At 39.6% G+C, this 21,003-nt stretch overlaps 2 protein-coding genes across 2 annotated transcripts; both read left to right on the top strand.

Annotated features, from left to right (window-relative positions):
- The first annotated feature begins 1,552 nt into the window (after positions 1-1,552).
- vamp2 (vesicle-associated membrane protein 2) lies at positions 1,553-11,421 on the top strand. The gene is made up of 5 exons (XM_004557328.5): positions 1,553-1,901; positions 5,572-5,674; positions 5,937-6,095; positions 6,391-6,442; positions 6,605-11,421. Coding segments are annotated over exons 1-5 (333 nt in total). The 5' UTR covers positions 1,553-1,899; the 3' UTR covers positions 6,622-11,421.
- Positions 11,422-15,266: 3,845 nt separating this feature from the next.
- Positions 15,267-20,918, top strand: pcolcea (procollagen C-endopeptidase enhancer a). Its single transcript, XM_004557329.6, has 9 exons — positions 15,267-15,469; positions 17,716-17,824; positions 17,912-18,170; positions 19,239-19,363; positions 19,464-19,600; positions 19,693-19,994; positions 20,083-20,160; positions 20,246-20,416; positions 20,559-20,918. The coding sequence occupies exons 1-9, from the start codon at positions 15,381-15,383 to the stop codon at positions 20,687-20,689; spliced, it is 1,401 nt and encodes a 466-aa protein (XP_004557386.3). The 5' UTR covers positions 15,267-15,380; the 3' UTR covers positions 20,690-20,918.
- Positions 20,919-21,003: the final 85 nt, after the last annotated feature.

Genomic DNA, 21,003 nt, shown 5'->3' with positions numbered 1-21,003 from the left:
CTACAGCTCCTCTGAGAATATGCTGCAGGCTAACAAGAGGATTCTTCAGCTCTGTAACAGTAACCCCAAACACCATAATAAGTTGTATTTGCCAAATTTTAGACAAGCAATCTAGTGCACATTTACATGGTCTTGTTAAATTTTCTTCTAGCGTGACATTTTTATCATGATTGAACCTTATCAACGGACCCAACGCAGAGAATTAAAGAAAACGGGCTGTTTTTCACCATTTCAACCTTACATTTGTTTAGTCTTGCAAGGTATTTCAGTTTGTGTGGTTTATTAATGCAGCAGAACAAGCCCATTGGTGTGTCACATAGGATCATATTAAATTTAACTGCGCTTTGTGTTATTTATTTTACCAAGGATGCCCCCAGTCTTGCACAGCAACACAGTTGTTCATTACACAGATTGTAATGGAAACACTATAGATATATATTTTTTAGCCAAAGGTAAAACATAATTAAGGCACATTGATTTCCATACACTGTGTTGATCCTGCAGCAGCGAGAGCAGCTTCCACTCTTTTAGGGTTTATAGTACATTAATTGAACTCTGCCTCGTTATCATCTTCAACTTGGAACATCTTTGAAGGTAATACATTTGGGGCAGCTGTCAAGAGCTCTCAAGACCTACAAACAATAACTATTTTTAAAGGCTGACCTTTAAACTTCCTTAAGGTGTAATTCTACGTCATCAAGATCTAATTGGACCAACCATCACCATCATGGTGATGGTTGGTCCAATTAGGACCAATTAGGACCTTCATTAGAACCTTCATTATTATGAAGTCATTACAAAACACGATAAAATAAAAAGAAAGGCTGCAGAAAAATAATGTTTCAAAACCACTTTTTGATGCTTGACCTTTCGTTTTACTTAACTTCTACTAATCATCCTTGGGATGTAGGAACTGTCCACAAAGGTCAAGCTTGTACCAGCCTGTCACACATGAACTGTACATATACACGTTACAGTATCAAAGCTATTACAATGCAGATTTATGCCAGTTTGATATATATATATATATATATATATATATATATATATATATATATATATATATATATATATATGTGTGTGTGTGTGTGTGTGTGTGTAGTGGAGATATCGAAGATAGGCACGGCTGGCCCAAACTGACAGAAGACTGAACATTACATGAACCTATATAAACTTATAAACACCAGTAACACTATTCTATGAACTTTGGGGACTTTTATATATATATATTTTAACAGCCACATTCATATTTACTATAAATGATAACCTAGGCTACTGCTTATCTCGCCACACCCCCTTTCGAGGAACGCCATTTTGTTGACAGACAGACTCGCCATGAGAAAAAGCTCCTTTCTGAGGAGCTAGAACCCCAAATGTGACCGCAACATGCAATGTATTTAAATGAAACACGAGCAGATCCCCAATAATAGCCCCCACGGTTGAAAACGATGCTTTGTGGGCGCTAAAATGGCGTGTTTGAAGTCTCCGGCCACCCATTTCAACATGAAAGTCGCCGCGATTGACGTCACCGAGCCATCTTTGTCCACCTAATCCAGGCGGAGGGTTATTACACCTTCATTACAGCACGGTCTCCGACAGCACCGGGCTCTAGTAAATAGCCTGTCAGGTGCCGCAAATCTGTAGACATAGAGATAATTTTTAAAAAAGAAAAAAAAGAAGAAGAAATATATAGCGAGGAGACACCTCTCAGTGGCAGATTCAAACTCAGTGCTCCTCCTAGGATATATAGGCAGGCAAACGCCACAATAACCAACCAAAGGCTGCCAGAGGGTAGAGAGGAGCGCAGAAGGCACATCCACATCCATCTGCCAGCCACTTAGCACGCGCTAACATTTCCAGTCCGGATTAGAGCACAGCTGTCTCCCTGCTACCAGGAAAATGTAAGTACAGCTCGCTGATTTTTTTTAATTTTTTTTTTTTGTCAAATCCGAATTTATTTAATTGCAATTTGGTCCTCACGACTGGTGTTTGGGAGGCTTTGTGGGGATTTGTGGCGTGTGAACAGTGTTCCTCAGCCGTCATAAACTGAGATGGTTATTAATCTCTGCTGTTGTGTTGATCATGGAGAAATATCGCAGTTTGATCTCATTTCACAGCTGTCTCTTTCTGATAATATGACCCAAAAGTGAAGAGGCTAACGCGTCGGCCTAACCTTAGAGCAGACGGTGGGGTCGGGTTTAACTGTTATTAAACGCGTTATTAGCCTTATTTCCAGTGTGTGTGCAGTGAACGTTTTTGTCGACTGTCTTTTTCCTTGTTGTAATTATTATTAGTTGTTGTTGTTTTTTTTTCTTTTGCCGTGAGCTACATTTGACTTGAGCCAGCACGTACGCATTTTTTTCCAGTTTGGACTGGTTTGATTTGAAAAGGACACCGTCTGTGTGATTATACCCACGGGCTAATTAAAATACATTTATTTATTTCTTATTGTTAATAATAATATTAAGAAGGGAAAAGACGTCGTGTTCTCTAAAGCTGTGTCCCCTTGTTCAACATTTCCAGTGCATTATTCTTCCCTTGCCCAGTCACAGGTGACGATTTGGCCGATTCTAGAAACAGCAAGGACATAACGCTGAACGAGCCATACTAGCTGTTTGACCAGCGCCAGACTATTTGGATAGCCTGTTGAACACACCCTCGACGATTTTCGACGAATACACCATAATACTTGTCAAAGACTGTTATTATTAGCTCTGAATTAGTCTTAGGCCTAGTTTACGTGATGTTTGCAACCTACAGCGGGGGGTGGGGATAGCCTAGCCTCCTACTGTATGTCGTCGATTGTAGTGCGAGGGCGGACAGCTGTATATCTCACCACATTTCATTGTTGTTGGGTCTTCGTGGGTAAATGAAGCATGTAAATGTCTTTCTTCACGCACCTTTATTGTCCATTTTTTGTTGTTTTTGACCGCACGGTGAGAAAGGGTGGGCTGAGGAAAAGTAGCCGCCACAGCCTTCACTGTCAGCATAAGCATAGCAGGCAGTTTTAAGGGTGAAGCAGCCTGGTTCCGACACACTACCTGTCATTTACCAGGGTCGTCGTGCCTGTTAGTGTTTTCTTTTTGGGCTTTGAGTTACATTTGTCGCCATATTTGGTTGTTATTGTGCATTTAAGAGCTTAAAATACATCCTCCCTAATAAGGAACCTCCCCGCCCTCGACGTTGGCAGTGCTGTAGGTGTTTTACAGGCCCGTCCTGCTCGCGGTGAACAGGGATGTTTCGTGTTTCCTGGTCTGTGTGGGTACACGGTCACACATGAAAGTCGTGTAGGTTAGGATCCAGTGCCCAGCATCAAACAGACTGGCACAGATATGCTGGGATCAGACAGTTTAGTGTGGACTGCTGTTGCGCTGTCCAGTGCTGAAATGTCGCTCTCCAGTGCTGAAAATCAGGCGGCATGCTTTTCCGTGACAGCGACAAACAGAAATCAATTGCAGAGTTAAACGTCTGTCTATCTGCCAATCTTACTCTGGCTTAAGGAAACCAAGCATAAATGTTGAAAAGCTTCCTCATATCATCAGGGCCCCCCTTAATAAGTCCCATCAGTGTTGCAGCAGCTCTCCACAGGGCAAGACTATTTTTAAAAGCACTATCTTGAAAGAAGGTTAAATATATATTTAGCGTTCATAGGAAAACTGACATTAGCAGTGGACTGTAGACCAAACTGCATCTTTTATTAAATGTTTTTTTTGTTTTTGTTGTTTTCACTGATTACAATCTCAAAGTGCGATTGAATTGGAATACTGGCACACAGATTGCTGATAGAGTCATTTATAAAATAACTATGTCTCCTTTTTTAATGTATTAAAATGAAAACAATATATCCTTTGTTAAAAAATACAGAGAGCATGAAATCACTTTATTTAGTTTATTTTCAGTTTGTTTTCTTAACTTTAAAACTTTAAAGGTTTTAGATTATGTTCTGAAGTTGCACACAGATGAGAAATGGTTGATCAAATCAGCAGCACACAGTTTTCGCAGGATGTGAAAGCTGGTGAGAAACCTCGTCACAGCACTAGCAGCTCTTCTTGGTGCTAGTTTAGAGGTGATGACAGTGTGAACCTCTGTACACATTACACCTTTATGGTGGGACCCATTGGAAAGTTGGAGGGAGCTCATAGTAATTATATATATATATCTGTGCAACTTTATTGTACATTCATGCCTGTAAATATACAGTTATAGAATAGTAGTCATACTAGTCTGATAAAATAAAATAATATCAGTATTTTGCACATGTTTGTATTTTAAGGCAAATAATATTATTAATATGACATTTAGCTGTTATAATTTTTCCTTGGCGACTCATAGGGACCACCAGCAGCACCACGTAAACTATTTGAAAGGATTTGTTGTTGTTAAAGGATTAGTCATTTGTGAGTGTGCAGAGGTGACCTTTATACAGAGTTTCCCCTCGCACTAGTGAAGTAGCTCAGTTACAGCTAAGGTATATTTCTCGTAAGATGCTACAAGCTTAGCTTTATCATAGAGTGTTTGTTCACGATCTTACTTTGTGGTCATTGATTTAGTTTGGATTTATAGAAGCAAATGGTAAGCATTAGATCAGACTCCATCTAAGTATTTTCAACACTTTCTCACTTGCATTTCAGGAGTTGTAGCGACCGCGTTATACATTCTACATCAAGCTGTATAATGTTTAAAGGTTATGTTTAAAATAGCCACAAACTATTCCTGAAAAAAATATTAAAAAGTATATTTGCGGTTGTAATTTGCGCCTGATGCCCATTCATTCTCCATCTCAGTCATGAGATGCGTGTCATAGAGGATTCAAAGTGGATATTTTTTATTTCTATTGATATACTACAAAAACTATGGATATACCTGAATCACAAGTAGTGTAGCAGCACAGAAAAGGCTAAAGTTTCAAATAAATATAAATGACATTTGCATCAGCGGTGACAAATTTAAGTATTTTTCACTAAGACAAAAAGAAGCAGAGAAACTATTCTGAAACTGCCATGTGGTGGAACTCTGCACAGGAGGTTTAGAAATGGCAATGATGAAGAGACATCTGGGTTGGGATGTAGGGTCATTTTACCCAAACTGTTTCACTATTTGGGCCCTTTTGACTTAATATATATATATATATATATATATATATATATATATATATATATATATATATATATATATATATATATATATATATATATACATACATATGTTGACCTTTTAGCGGTAAATGACACTCCCACTCTGTGAAATGACACTCTCTCACTGTGGTCACCGTTTGTACATAATGTCAAAGAACAGGCTCATCTAGCCCAAGAGGACAAGTTCAGTGGATTGATATATACTAGCATATAGAACTGACACATTGTGAAACCTCCACATCTGTTGCATCACACTCGATGGCCTCTTTAGGTTTTTGTGAAGATTTTGGGGAGCATGACTCATTCTTTTGTAGACTAATTTTCACCGCATCACAAAAAAAACACTTGTGGCTTTTTTTCCATTTCTGTTGTAGAGTAATGTGGGAATTTAACATGATGAACATGCTATTGAATATTTGCATTTGTTTATCATCAGGTCTGCCCCAGCCGCCGGAGCCCCTGCACCAGAGGGAGGGAATCAGCCTCCCAACCTCACCAGCAACCGCCGTCTGCAGCAGACACAGGCACAGGTGGATGAGGTGAGTACAGTGCAAACACACAGCCAGGCATTCATGCTTTTCATTTCATTCATTCATTCCTCACATACTAAAAAAAGAACTGAAAAAAATGAACATTTAATAATAAGTAGTGGGTTTGACTCCTCTATCATTTCTCCAAGTCTTCAAACAGCTTTTGCTATAAAAATATATAAACAATATCCTATATCTAGTAACCCTTACATGCAGTCATGTTGTGTTGATGGCCGATTACACCACACTGCTCTGTGTGTTTCCCCCCCAGGTGGTGGATATCATGCGTGTAAATGTGGACAAGGTTCTGGAGCGTGATCAGAAGCTGTCAGAACTGGACGACAGGGCCGATGCCCTGCAGGCTGGAGCCTCTCAGTTTGAGACCAGCGCTGCAAAACTGAAGAATAAATACTGGTGGAAGAATGCCAAGGTGAGGTCATGCAGACATCCTTACTTGAATAGCAAATGTCTGTCTGTTTACAGACAAAATGAAAAAAAAAGAAAAGAATAAAAATCAAAGTGAAACAGAAAGCCTCTGCAAACATGGAGCCAACTACAACCATCAGTTTCTGCTATAAACTTTGCTCTTGAGCCTAATTTTGTGTGTCACTGGTAGAAATTATATGTGTGCTGTATGTGATATTTATGTGATATTGATATTTTTAGTGCTTTAAAGAGTTTTTATTAAAAATCTCTGTTTTTTTCTGGAAATCTGCTGATTACAGATGATGATTATCCTGGGTGTGATATGTGTGATTGTCCTCATCGTCATTATTGGTAAGAAGCACACTGATATTTTCTATAACAGATATAACAGTTATTTCAATGGTGTTATTTATTTGTAATACACATACATTTCTTTGTAGTTGCCTTTATAATCTCCTAACCCATGCAGCGATTTACCCTCCTTCACCTCTCCTCTCTTCTATGTCTCTACAGTGTACTTCAGCACCTAAGAAGAATTGCTCCTACCCCAGTCTGATCCTAACTTCCTTGCTACAGAAAAAAAAACAACCTCGAATTGATGACAAAATTAACTGCAGATGATTAATTTACTCTCTCTATATATAATTACATCTCCCCAATTAGCCTTGATATAACACCCCTAAACCCGTCAGGGCCCCCACGGCTCCCCCACTTCCACCACCTCGCCTCTGGACCCCTGTCAATATTTGTCCTGTGAGTGTGTGGCCCTGTCTCCTTTCTGGGTACTCTTGGCTTTTCTAACCTGCCATACTGAGAACCAAACACTTGTGACGATGCATCAACAGAAAAGGAAACAACGATTGGCGATAATTGTTACATAACTGATATATATATAGTTCTTTGTAGAGTTTTATTCTGATATATACCGTTTTGTAGGTGTGTGTGTGTGCGTGCGGTGCGTGTGCATTTTGTACTTTTTATTTTTTGTATTAATTTTACGTATGCTTCAGCGGTAACTACTGCCTATTAATCGAAGTGTGTACTTTTTGCATGTTTTTCATCATCTTTCCGTCCCCTTGCTTCTCCTCTCTTTTTGGTGTATTTTTGCACAGTGGAGTTCGCCTCCATTCAACTGGGATACAAATTTTCATCTTGTCTGGGTTACTCGCATCCAGCAAAACAAGCCAGAGAACTAAAACTTGCATTTAAAAAAAAAAAAGTGACATCAAGTTACAGAAATTGGAGCTAATCTGCAGAAAGAACTGCCCTTAGAAAATCTCCAGGTTACTCCTTGTTCGGCTCAGGATTTCGATAACTTGATGCCGTGAAAAACAAAAATCAAGTCTTAGCTTCTTTTATGGCTTTTTGAGCGATTTAACGCTCACTGATAATCCATCAAGCGTACAAATAATGCATGAATTGTGAAACTGCTCTAATAATCATCACCCCTCCGGACCCCTTTCCATGTAATCCTCCCATTAACCTCCATTTCTCTTTTGAAATTTCCCTCTTGAATAACTTTCATCTGTTGCGTCTTTTATGCCCCCACCCCACCTTCTGTCTCTTGGCATGCTTGGACACCTCAATTTCTTGTGATAATTTCGAAACTGCCATAGTACATTTGGACCAATGTCTGTAGATGTTTCTTTTTTTATTTAAATATTACGTAGTGTCTTATTTCGAAAACATTCCTTCATTGCAGTCTAGTGCAAACGCTCTTACTGTAGCACATGTAAGTGTAAGTATCTTGAAAAAAAAAAAGTAACAAAAAATGCGATGAACCTATTGTCGAAAACGTCAGTCGTGCAAACCACTGGAGAAAAAAGTTAAATAGCTGTAAGGGTACATTTTCAATAGGCAGGATTAGACTTTGAAACTGTCCAGATTATTTTTTTAGAGGTATTATCTTACACACTCACACTTATATTCTGGAGATGTATTCTGTGAAGGTACCGTTGTATAAATTGTTGAATTCGCACACAGCAACGTTTCCCCAGTGTGGACACTAAAAGGCCTTAGTCTTAGTCTTCAGTCACTTTTTTTCAGTAAGTGTCAATTATTTCCAGTCACACAATCTCCCCCCATCCCCCTCACACTTTTAGTAGGTGTGGAGGGACTGCAGAAGAGGAGTCTGCTTCAAATGCACAAGCTACCTTGTTTTTGATGGCGCTGTCTGGCTCTTCCATAGCCTGGCCAAAGCAGGTCCTGGTGCAGTAAAAATCAAAGAAACAAACAAAAAAAAAAACCTCTCCACATGAAGAGCACATTATAAAACAAGACAATTCAGCCTTGTAGATTTAGCAACAGGGACAGGGGCTAATTAGTCAGATTCACAGTTTTAGATTTACTTGAGCAGTTTGCTAACCTTCAAAGGTTAGCTAGCGACAAGACAAGTAAGTCACAATTTAAAAAAAACAAACAACAAACAGTAGCATTCCTAAGACGAGCATTTTGCTAGAGCAGTGGTTTGTCTCGGTGTGTCTCCCTATAGTCAAGGCCTTTTTCTTTTTTAAATATATAGATTCTATTTTTTAATTATAGTATATTTTTGTGTGAAACAGACAGGTAAAGAGGAAGTGTGCAATCAGTACCATTTGCTGCTAACTGGCAGCGAGCTCCTCTTTACCTCTGTCTGCTGTGTTTTTTGTAATTCAGCTCTGTGCGTTACACACTGCCAAGCATCAAAGGGAGAGGCTTCTGTTATCGCAGTTCTTTCTTTCATTGGTGCCCTCACTGGTTTGGTCTTGAACTCTTACGTAACTTGATTTCGGCATCTAACTCCTGCGCGTGACCATTTCGGCTATTCTAGGAGCAGGAGAGCAGGGCAATATAGATGCACTTGATTTCTTTTTTTTTAATTTTCAGACACTGTGGGACACTAAGGCCTTTTACACATTTCATTTCTCAAAACCGCCGAAAAGGTTTCGCTCTCAGCTGCGGGATGATTTAGAATTTTCCCTTGAGGTTGTGGTGAATTAAAGTTTATATTGCGTTTAGAGAAATGATGTACCGGCCTAGCATTGATAAATGCTCAACAGGAAACCGCTCAGTTTATCCTTTACTGCCACTGATGCCACAGTCCTGAAATTTAGTTTTGAAGGAAATACAGCATTTCAGAGCAAATGTGTATAAAGCCTTAGCAGCCTTGTGTCTTTTTATCTTCCCCACCACCTGAGTAAACCAACCTGCCCCTCTTTGCTCAACTCACTTTTCGAAATTCCTTGTCTGCGCGTGTGAGTGTATGTGTGCACAAGTGCTTTAATGTGTATGTGTGTGTGTGTGTGTGTGTGCATGTGTGTGTGTTAGAATAGCTCAGTCTTGGGAATATCCCCAGTTTATCCTGACAGATTAGGCCGCTTAACTCTCAGAGTGAAGGCACGTTGTTTCCTTGATCACTGAAGTACGATGAACAGAGAGGTTACCAGAACTGTTGGCCCGTTCCAACCTTAACACCCCCCCCCACATACACATATATTTATCCCCAAACAAAGCAAAAGCAAACCACAGAAGATTACCAAAGACCAGAATTCCATGCTTATGCTGCCAATTGCCATCAAAAACAAGCGAATAGGAAGATGTTACCCAAGCTATCCCAGTCTGTCTCAGATAGCTTACACCCTTACTCTACCTATAGGAACTTTGAACTCGTACACACTGTTTATGTGGTGTGTCAGTTACGGCTTGTGAGTGTGCCATCCTACTAAACGTATGCAAGTTAAACCAAAACTTGAGGACCGCATGCTTCAAATCTCAAAACTACATTAGCCTTCCCCTAATTATGTGTATCCAGGTTTGAGGAGCTTCTTTAATCTGTAACTAGTTTGTAGACACATGATCCTATAACTAATTATAGCACAAGTCTTCTTTTTTGTGTGTCTCCACAGTGCTGCCAATTTTTCAGAAGACATAAAAATTAAGATACAAACTACAGCTATTAGACAAACCCGAGAAAAACAGTGAAATCTGCATCTGTTTGGTGTTGTAATATGGGGGTGTTTTGGGGATAAGGGGTCCATATCCTCAGGTTTAAGCCACTAGTAAATTTACCATAATATGTACAAGGACAAAAACTGCATGAGAAAAAGTAAAATTGGATATTTTTGGCAATATCAAATCATCATTGGGTTACAGATGTAGTCCTTTTAGCCATCTTACAGGAGTTAACCATACAGTGGACTGAAGTGGTATAACACTACTGATTGGGGTAGGATTTGTGTGTTCTCCATAAATCCAGCTGTTGTCCCGTGAGAGCTCAACCCTATTGGTCACAATAGTGAAAACGAAGTGATTGCTCTCTTTTTCTGTTGCTTTACTGTCTGTATGAAAAGAAGTGTGCATAAATTTGAACACCGTGGCACTTTCTTCTTCTTTTTAAAATGTTGTGACTCATTCATTTTCAAGCGGGATGGGAATATGATTCACTGGTGAATATTGTCTTACGTCAGCCTCAAGAACCGTTCAGTGATCTCAGTGCTGTGTTCAGGTCATTTAGGGGGAATAAGTGTTTGGAGCCCTTTTTTTTACAGGGCTCTTGAATTTGTAATTCAAATTTTGAAAGCAAACGAGCAAGAAAGAAGGAGACCAAAGCAAAATCCGCAACCTTATTGAAATGTTCGCCATTAAGCCCTAAAGGGGGTGAACGCAGCAATAGGAGGGAACCTTTTGAGTCTCTGAATGTTCTTTTGATGGCTATCAATTCACAATATTCTACTTAACATATGTTAACATGTTTCTTTTGTTCCTTTTTTGAAACCAAATATTGTGTTTTTATTTTGCATCAGTTTAGTAATAACTCCAGATGTCACTGAGTTTTTGTGTGTCAGCACTGATGGGTAAAGGTAAAGAAAATGGGAAGTTAGAAGGGCAGGGGAAAGTATTTTTACCTTTCAATAGTCCAGAGTGCTTAGAATGACTCTACAGTTTACATCAGATTGCTGTTTGTATCTACCAGATATATTTTTTGTTTAAATCAGTTTATTTTTGAGGAAAGACTTTTCTTTCTTTTTTTTTGTCTTTTTGGGAGTGGGTTTTCTGAGATGATGGTCCATATTGCCTCTGGTCATCTGGCCTTACAGGAGGGACAGGACTGGAAGATCACGGGCAATGTGCTGGGCTGTATGTTTTTTCTCTGTTTGCTTTTATTTATTGATACATTTATTGTGCTGTCATTTGGTATGGGATTAGAAACTTAACAAGGTTGACTCAACGCAAAGGAGAGGAGACTGAATGAGAAACTAAAGTACATAAAATAATTGTAGTGTAAATCTATCAATGTCTTATTATATTGATGAACATCATGAAATATATGTATATTGGAAAAACTGTGTCTATGACAGCTTGTGCTTTCATTTGTGCTTCCTGCGCTTTGTCCGTGTGCAACAATGGGGAAATGCAAATGTGACTGCAAATCTGGGACCTGTGTGAATAAGCATACAGTTATTACCAATGCAAATGATATCCTTAATTGATCCTTAGTATATGCAAGAGTGCCAAAAAAGACTATGTTAAGACCTGAAGTCAGAAAAATGTGCACCTCTGCATCCATTCAGTCTGGTTTATAGTCTCTTTTTAACTCCTTAAACTCACATTAAGACTCTCGCATCACTGAAAACTAAACAGCATGCACAACCAGTTGCATGAGCATATAAATGAGCTAAACTATAATGTAGCTCGTTCACTGTAGTTAGACTAATAAAGTAGGCACAAAACTTACGCCTCCATAGTAATTACGCACACTAAATTCTGTATCAGAAAAGTAAGTCTCTTGAAACCAGAGGGCAAAAATACAAACTGTCAGGTGTGGCTGAGACACTCATGTACATCACAGAATGGGATTTGGGGGGGGGGGGGGGTTGCTCTCTAAAAACTTCTAACAACCTGCCAATATCTAATTAGGGTTTTGGAACCAGGGAAACCTATGAAGGAGTATTAGGATCATATTTTTAAAAATACAATAATTAAAGTTGAAATTTTGAGAACATAAATAGAAATTTTAATAGTAAAGCCACAATTTGTGAGAATGTACTACTTTTTGTGTCAGGTAACAGATAGATAATTTCTCTTTTAGCATCTGGTAACCAAGTAAGTATCGAAAATTAACAATTTTATCTTATTGCCGACAATTTTATTCCAAGATCAAGCAGTATTTTACCTTTATTCTCGAATTTTCTACTTAATTCTAATAAATGCTCAATCAAAAAACCAAAACGTTATCATCGTCGTTTCCGGTGGCTTTTATTTTGAAGAGTAGCTAAAGCGGTCATATTTCTTGCTATCGGTTCACTAAATATGAATTTCCTAGCCCACATATGTAATAAAAGAAGAAGAAGAAAGCTCTCCAGCAAGCGCTAGCTCTAAATTAAGCACATAAAAGCAAAGCTTCATTTTGCACATTATTATCATGGCGCTGACTCTTTCCAATTGCTTCGTCAGCGCAAAACAGGCTTTCTGACAGAGTGGCTAAATGAACGACTGCACACGCTTCAAATGGAACAACTTGGACGAAGAAACAGAAAATGAGCTGCTATCACTCCGAAGATGATGAAACAGAAAGAGGGGGGATAGACCATTGTTGTTACACGACTTCACCATCTATTTGTGAGGGCGGCGATAATAACACTGCACCCAAGATGTAGCTTCACGTTTTCACCGCTGGGTGTCGCCCTGTCCTCTACAACATTACTTCACGTACACTACAGACTGAAATTACTCACACTAAACTACTTGCCAGCATGCAAAAGCATAGATGCTGGCTTGCAACACTTCGTTTATATCACCTCTGCATGCAACCAGCTACATCGAAATCTGTGAGGGTAACCACTGCTCTATTTGCGCACTTAGAGTTTTCTTTTCAGATGTTTCCTCATGCAAGCGTCTTGTTTTTGTTTTGATGGTGTTTATTATTTGAACTCATTTCTACAGATGGATATAGTTAGCTATTTTCTAATCTGTCTAACTTGTGCTTTTTATTTCTGTAAACCACATGTCTGCCACTGCAGCATAAGGGAAAAAGCATGCATGTGAAAGGAATTAACTTTCTAGCTGAATACTGTCATTACCATGACTCGGACTTACTGGCAAATAATGATGTCTCCTGAGCAGCTACCATAAAATGTGAGGGAAGTCAAGTATTAGGTGTGACATTTGAGTTGCCGTTAGATCTGACTTTAGTGAGACATCCTGTTATTGCTGTGAGCTTTTTGGCTCATTCACTGGAATATCTTATTTTCCCCATAAAACGCACAATGAAGTGCATCCAGGAAAAAGGCTATTATGCCTCAACGACTTCCCTCCTGAAAAGTGACAAACTCAGACAAAGCAGGACACAGTCATTCCAAGTCACCTCTGCATGTGCTTCCATCTAGTTATCACTGAGATCCTATGAGAGTTGGTCCTTACTGCAACGCACCACATGATTTGAGGAATGTTTTTTTTCTTCTTTTTTAAAAAAAAAATGTGTGGAGTGAATTTGTGAGGAACCATATTTAAACAGAACAGATGGCTCCACAGTTGCTTTAAAATCATCAGTTTGGATCCATCACCTTTACAGATGGATTCACACAACTGCACGCATTCTGGTTTTGGTTTTTTTTTCCTCACCTCTGAAGCGCAGTGTCACGTTAAATTGTGTTTCAGAGTTTAAAAAGAGAGGGAGAGAGATTAACAGCTTGCAAAAGGAAATGTGTGGATGTAATAACAGTAATGTGCTGGCTCAGGGAGGAGGCATGGACGTGACCTAACTCCAGGGTGCGTACCAAAAACAACTTTTCACTTTTCTGGGACTGTCTCGCTGTCAAACTGTTTTAAGTTTGTTTTCCATTTTTCTCAGTCAGCGCACCCCTCCTCTTTTGCCTCAGCCATCCGTTCACTACAAGTCATCTCCTCCCCCGCTGCTGTTCCCTCTTGACTCCCCAGCAGGAATGTGGGGCCAGCTTGGAGGACTCTTTCAGGAGTTACAGCAGAAACCTACACTCTTGCCTCGGATTACGGCTTAAAGGTCACTGTTACTCCCACACATATTGGCAGCGGCTGCATGGTTGTGCAGACGTCGTACACTCCACCCCCCCACCCCCCACCACACCCACCACCACCACCACCACCAGCAGACTCCTGTGCGCCTTTGCATTCCTTCCCCCGCTGACTCTTATCAGAGTCTTTGGGGTTAAACACAAACACAACACAGCACAACTGGGGAATGCTCATTTCTCTAACTGCAAAACAGACAAGCACCAAATCTGTCAAAAGTTTGGAAAGCATGTGGCACAAAACCTCTTTCAAGCAATCTGGAACGCCACAATGAGATCTGAACTATAAAATCTTACTAAACATAAAAAAAGAAAGAAGAGAAAAGAAAAAAAACTTCTTTGTGGAAATATCTTTGTGATTTTACAGACTGTCTGGACCTTTTCCCTCACAGTTTGATCAAGATGTCCACCTTTGTAGTCCATAAAAATTTATCATTTTACATCAGCGTACCCTCCACAGGCCTCAATAACGCAGGCGAAAGAGTTGGCTCATTACTGAATCTCAACAGAGAAAGGATACTCCCTCCTCTCAAGTGTTATTCTTGCCTTGGTGGCAAATAAACAGTCCTTGAGTCAATGGAGCCAAAGGAGCTCCTGGGGCTTAGGGAAATAAGAGCATCAGGTTTATTATCATTCCTATTAGAGCTTATTTTGACTCCCACATGTATTTTTCATTCAACTAAGGCTATTTTTTTTAAAGAAAAACATTCTGTTTTGCAAATTAAAGGTCTCACATCATGCTGTGGAATGTAAAGATTTACGGGCCTTCCTGTGCACGTACAGCCCATACAGCCTCAGGCTTTGCCTCTACCTGTGCCCTCTCTGTAATCAGGAGTCAGACGCAAGCTGGAGTTCATTTTTCCTGAACTTTTAGGCATTTAAAGGTCCAGAAACATCCAGAAACAAAACTTTCCAGACTTCTGATACTGGAGCCCTTTGCTCCTCCTTCCTAGATGCTCACTGAGACTGAGACCAGACTTACTCTGGAAGAAACATCTGGCTCAAATTAAAGCCTTCTCCTCCGTCCCTCGCCACTCACGTCATCCCCCCCCTCATGGTTATTTTTTGCAACTTTAGCCCTTTCATCCTTATTGTCCATCTCTTCGTCCATTCTTGCCCCCCTACTCATTCATTCTCTCCGCCCATTCCGAGCCTCCTCCTCCTCCTTCTCCTCCACTTCCTCCTCCTCTGTCTTTCACCTCTTGCCTCCTGTTACCATCTTCCTTTTCTGCAAATAGTCTGGTTTGCTTTTTGTACGCAGCATCATGAAGCCAATGAGCCATATCTGGGGTCTCTCCTTGGTCTTGTCTCTGAGTTTGGGATGGACAAAGGCCCAACAGACAAATTTCACCAGGTGAGGTTGCATTTTAAACCATTTGTGATCGAGAACCTGCAAAAGAAAGGTTCTTCTTGAAATTCACTCTGATCCTCATATGCAGATATGTGAGGTGAAGATACTTTTGTTTATTTTAACAAATATCAACCAGGATAAAAAGGCTCTTTGAAATGATCTTTACTATGACATTTTAATTCAGTCCTGCTTCTGTACATTCTTTCCAGCTGACTGTTTAATTGGGCACAGAGCTGTCCTGTTGGTTTTGGGCTCATGATGTGTGGCGCACTGAGTTTGCAAAGGCTGAGGTGCCACAGATGTTAATGCTTTCAGCTCTGCCTGTGGGGTTGAATCAGAGAAACTTGGCTCTGATTCTGTGCATTTAGGCTGTAATCAGCAGCTGTCTGACTTTGCTGGGGTTCTGCTGTCTGAGCCCTAGTCTGGGAAAACAACAACGTTATGTTTCAATCTAATTTTAGTTTTCTAATTTTGGTTGTCCACGTTGCTGTTTTTGCCTCCTTACAATTTGTTTACTTCCTCTAAAATGAGGCATGATTGAAAGATGTTTTATATTTCTTAAAAACTTGAACTCTCCAAAACTCTCTACACCACTAACTGTAAAATATCCCTTAACAGAAATGACTTCATAATAACTGACATTTTTTCAGTGGCTCCTAGTTTTACAAATGTATCCTTGCCAAAATAGGACATTTTTCTTCCTGGAAAGTACATTTTGACAAAGTGTCCAAAACCTGAGCGTCAGCTGTAAAATCCCCAGTACTTTTCACTGGCCTACAATTATTCAACTCTTTACTTCAAGCTACTGACTAGTCACTACATAGTTATGGACTACCAAAGCACTCAAGTTTAAAAAAATACAAATTAAAAATTAATATGTGCAACCACTGTGATGGTATTGTCTCTAACCCCTATTAAATTTAGCTAGTTAGCCTCTGTTAGCTGCACACAATATCAAAGTCAGTCTGAGTCAAACAGTTATTTGATGTAAATACGCACATTGCACAAATGCAAGAACATCTCTATTTAACAAGCATTACAAATCTTACCTCGTGGGTAAACTAGTTACAACAACTTAGATAGTTTCCAACACCAAAGATAACAGATAATGTTAACTAGCAAGAAGAAGGAAATACCCACCTCTTTCTTGTTCATGTAAAGTGTTGTTTTGTCCAAGGAACACATTGGGGATCAAAAGACACAAACATGATAACCAGTTTACATTAGTTATGCTAGCCCAAACTCAAACCATGGCTGGTTAGTTCAAACTCTGTTAAGTTTGAAAATCTTTTACTGTATAAATGGACTAAGAAAAAGGCAGTTGTGTGACTGGGTAGATGAGGCTTGTATAAGAAAGCCCTTTGAGTGCTCAAATTGAATAGAAAAGCAAACTATAGGTACAAGTCTATTTAAAACACACAAATAATGACAGGTAATTTGGGAGCAATTTATCTTACTAAAATGCTATTCAACATGTGGCTATAAGATCTGCGAATGAAACCACCAACCTTTAGATTAGTGGACCTTGGCGTCTCCTATTGGTAATGGAAGTCCAGCTGTGAAGCTTCAACATTAGCAAAAGGCTAATGACTTCAATCAATCAAAAGTTCAGATTCCTATGGGGACGATAATTGACAAAAGAAAATCGCTATGTAAACCCACACGTATAACCATTTAATCAGAAGTCTTTTTGCAATCACAAGATTTTCCTCTTGCTGGACTTTAAAAAGAATGCAAAGTACTTCTGCGCTGGCTTCTGTCTTAAGAGCAGAAAGCCACAGCCATGTTTTATATACAGTCTCTGGCTCTATTTCCTGAGGTACAGCCAAGCTAAGACTATAAATCGATTTATAGGCTTTATAAATGACTGATATAGAGTAAACAAGGGTCTGTCAAAAGAAGTCATCTTAACTTAATTATGATCCTGTTACAGAGCTCAAGTGCTGACTCCAACTTGATTGAAGTGTGATTATTGTTGTTTTTTTCATTCTTTCCCTGTTTTAGTGTCAATTAAGCAGCAGACTTTAATTAAGAAAAACATTGCAAGAATACATGTAGCAACATCTGCACCCTGCGATTAAATCATCATATAATGAAAATTTCCATCTTCTTACACTAATTTCTTCCAGTAAATTCCCACAACAACAACCACAACAGCCAAGAGTTCATTTAGAGAGACAACTAGAGGATGTTAGTCCTTTTAGGACTCTGCTTGAGATTCCCATTTCTCACTGACTCCTTTACCACAGGCCTGTGTTCTACTGCGGAGGAGACATGGTTGCTGAATCAGGCTTTGTTGGAAGTGAAGGGTTCCCAAGCTTCTACAAACCAAACAGCAAATGTGCCTGGCGCATCACTGTGAGTCACTCTCCCTTCCCCAAGCCTGAGTTCTCCAGCTTTTCCAAGCTTTCTGTGTCTGACTCATGTGATCTCGATGCTTTCCAGGTCCCAGAGGGAAACGTGATAACGCTCTCCTTTCGCATTTTTGACCTCGAGGCTGACTCACAATGCCGCTACGACTATCTGGATGTTTACAATGGACATTCCAACTTGGTGCAAAAACTGGGTCGCTTTTGTGGAACTTTCCGACCTGGAGCGCTCATTTCAACCACAAACATGATGATGCTGGAGATGGTGACTGATGACGAGACGCAGAGTCGAGGATTTCTGGCCTATTTCAGTGCAGTCAAACCCTACGTATCTGGTATGTGGTCACATGATGAAGCTGTTTTGTTTTTGTGTTTTTCATTATAATGCCATGTATGCATTCCCAAATAATCCCAGTGCCTGAATGTAGCATATATTTTTGGACTTCGTATCCATGACCACAATTTCTAATGAGGTAATTTTGCCTTAAATTAAAGTTAAGCTTAATTAAATAGTTAATCTCCTCTTCTTCTTGGCCTCTTGCCTGCTCAGCTTTAAGTGGTGGCAAACCTAAAACCAAAGTAATAATAATAACAATAATAATAATAAAACATTTGAAAGCACTGCAGAGGTTCTCAATACACATTAGTTTAACAACATTTATGACTCCTAAAATTTTTATAAATCCCAGATTAAGCCTGTTTTGGATTTAAACTATTAAAAATGACTATATTCTTTAAAACGATTGGCAAGTGCAGCTTTCATAGTTTAGGAATGAAGTGTTTACAGTGTTAAAGAAAACAGGAAGTTTCCCACCTCATCCAGCTTTCACAGTACTGTTGTAAGGGAGCAGAATAATAAGTAGTGAATTTCTTTGCATTAAAACCTTCAATAGCAAATTATTACTGGTAATTAAAGTAACCTCTGGCAAATGATCTGAAACATATCATTAAAAGTAACAGGAGGCAGAACCATCGACAGTCTGGATTCAGCAGATAGATGTTGAGTATCAAGCCTGAGATTAGTCTTCAGACTTTTCTTTTTTGTTTGGAAGAGCTTATAATTAAGCTTCAATAATATGCTTCAAATGTGACCCTGAGTCATGCTGCACCAGCGACCTCCAGCAGTACCCTGGGGGCTCATCAGAAATTGTGTAATAATAGTAGAAGGGGGGCCGGAATAGAGGCCAAAGTATGATGCTACACCCCTGAGCTTGCACAATGTGTTTTAAAAAGTGTTCCAGCCAACAGGCTAGATTATTAATAACAGCTCAAAATGTTGAAATTTATATCTTTGTTATAAATGTGAAATGTCTTATTTGATATTAATGGTGCAGACAGCTTTAAGAAAAATTTACAAGTCTCTTCATTTAGCACCCTAATGGAGTGTTTACGGCTTGTTTCAGACGAACAGTTCTGTGGGGGGAGGATGACAAAAGCCCAGGGAGAGATCAAGACACCCAACTGGCCCGACAAAAAATACGAACCAGGAACAAGCTGCTCCTGGCTGATCACTGTGGAGCCCAATATGGTCAGTGGCAAGCTGACTCGCAGTGTGCAGCCACTGTATAGTCCAAAGTTCCTTACTTTGATTAATTGAATCTTTATACTTGTGTCTCTTTGGATACCAGGTGATCCACGTGAATTTTGATAAGTTTGCCTTGGAGGATGACGCTTATTGTCGCTTTGACTATGTGGCATTCTTTAATGGCGGAGAGAGGGATGACTCACGTCTGATTGGAAAATACTGTGGCGATCAGGTCCCAGAGTGAGTGACAGAAATTTCTGAAGCCTTTAAAGTCGTTTTAAAATAGCCATTTCTAATTTTACACCTCATCCTTTTTCCTGTCTCGTTCCTAGACCTATTGTTACCAGCGGAAATGTGCTACTGGTCCAGTTTGTGTCAGACCTCAGTGTGACGTCTGATGGGTTCCTCGCCCACTTTACCAGCATCGCACGTGGTTCTCAGATACCAACAGTCAACTCAGGACAGACTACAAGATACAGTCCTCCAGTACCTTCTGTCAAACCTGCACATCCTTCTACCCCGATAGAAACAACCACCAAATATGTGCCAGCTCCTGTCCCTAGGTCCACTCCGAGCCCCAAACCAGTCAAGCCCACTAGAAACCGTAATGCAAAGCCAAATGGAAAGAGGCCTGGTAGGTAAATGTACAAAATAAAAATAAAAAAGTTAACAACTAGTATCACTAAAAACATATTATTTCTTTTTCACTATTTTCTTATTAGTGCCTCAAAATCCACTCTGTGCCAAAGCCTGTAAAAGAAATGGAACAATCAAGACTAGTTTCTGTGCCAGTGAATTTGGTAAGTTTCCTGCTGTTGACATATATACACACACATGCATTATCAATCAGATGTTGCGTTCTGACTGACCCCACCTTTTTTCCAGTATTAACCGGGAAGGTGACCTCTGTGGCCCCGAGGCCCCGAGGTGCTATTCAGATTACTGTGTCCCTCATCAAGGCCTACAAAGCAGGCCGGCTAACCATAACACAAGTTGGAGAGACCATGTCAGTTAAGCTGATGTCGCAGTGCAAGAAGTGCCCGCTGTTCCGCAAAGGTGGGTTGTTGCTTATTTTTTAATTCTTATTATCCAGGTGCCGGAGATCAGCAGTATCGTCTTTAACTCAACAAACATAACCTCATTTAATCTTAATGTTTGTGGGGTTTTTTGGGTTTCGTTTTTTTTTTCATTCTCACAGGTGTCAACTACATCATCATGGGTCAGGTGAATGAACAGGGACAAGGTACCCTGGAACCCGGTGCATTCACAGCTCTCTACAAAGCCCCACACCACAAATTGTTAATGAATATCAGCCAACAACCCTGTTAACCTCAAATACCCGTCCAGACCAGAAAATGGAAACACAAATCTAGACATTTTAATGTGAAATGCAGCTCTTTCAAAGCACTATATATATGTTATACAGGAATACATAACTTCAGTGTTGTACCGCAAAATAATTAAAAGGAAGGCAATTGTAATGTCTTATTCAAAACTCTGCCAAACCTTATGTTTGTAATTTATAACTGAATAAAGGTTTTATATCTCTTTCATTTTATCTGACTGGCTACTTTGTGTGTGTGTATCAACTGTGACACTTAATATTAGAATGATATCTCTGACTCCACCTTGTGGATTTAAAA

Source organism: Maylandia zebra, linkage group LG10 (assembly GCF_041146795.1).
Source record: "Maylandia zebra isolate NMK-2024a linkage group LG10, Mzebra_GT3a, whole genome shotgun sequence".
NCBI classification, from domain to species: domain Eukaryota; kingdom Metazoa; phylum Chordata; class Actinopteri; order Cichliformes; family Cichlidae; genus Maylandia; species Maylandia zebra.
Note: the sequence above shows the minus strand (reverse complement) of the source record. Positions and strands in the feature narration are given on the sequence as shown.

Excerpts from the sequence above, each read along its gene's own strand:
- vamp2 (XM_004557328.5), top strand. Across the intron at positions 5,675-5,936 it reads CACAGGCACAGGTGGATGAG|GTGGTGGATATCATGCGTGT; the intron begins GTGAGTACAGTG and ends TTTCCCCCCCAG. Across the intron at positions 6,096-6,390 it reads ACTGGTGGAAGAATGCCAAG|ATGATGATTATCCTGGGTGT; the intron begins GTGAGGTCATGC and ends TGCTGATTACAG.
- pcolcea (XM_004557329.6), top strand. The coding sequence starts at position 15,381 with ATGAAGCCAATGAGCCATATCTGGGGTCTCTCCTTGGTCTTGTCTCTG. Across the intron at positions 19,601-19,692 it reads TGTGGCGATCAGGTCCCAGA|ACCTATTGTTACCAGCGGAA; the intron begins GTGAGTGACAGA and ends TCTCGTTCCTAG. Across the intron at positions 20,417-20,558 it reads GTGCCCGCTGTTCCGCAAAG|GTGTCAACTACATCATCATG; the intron begins GTGGGTTGTTGC and ends TCATTCTCACAG.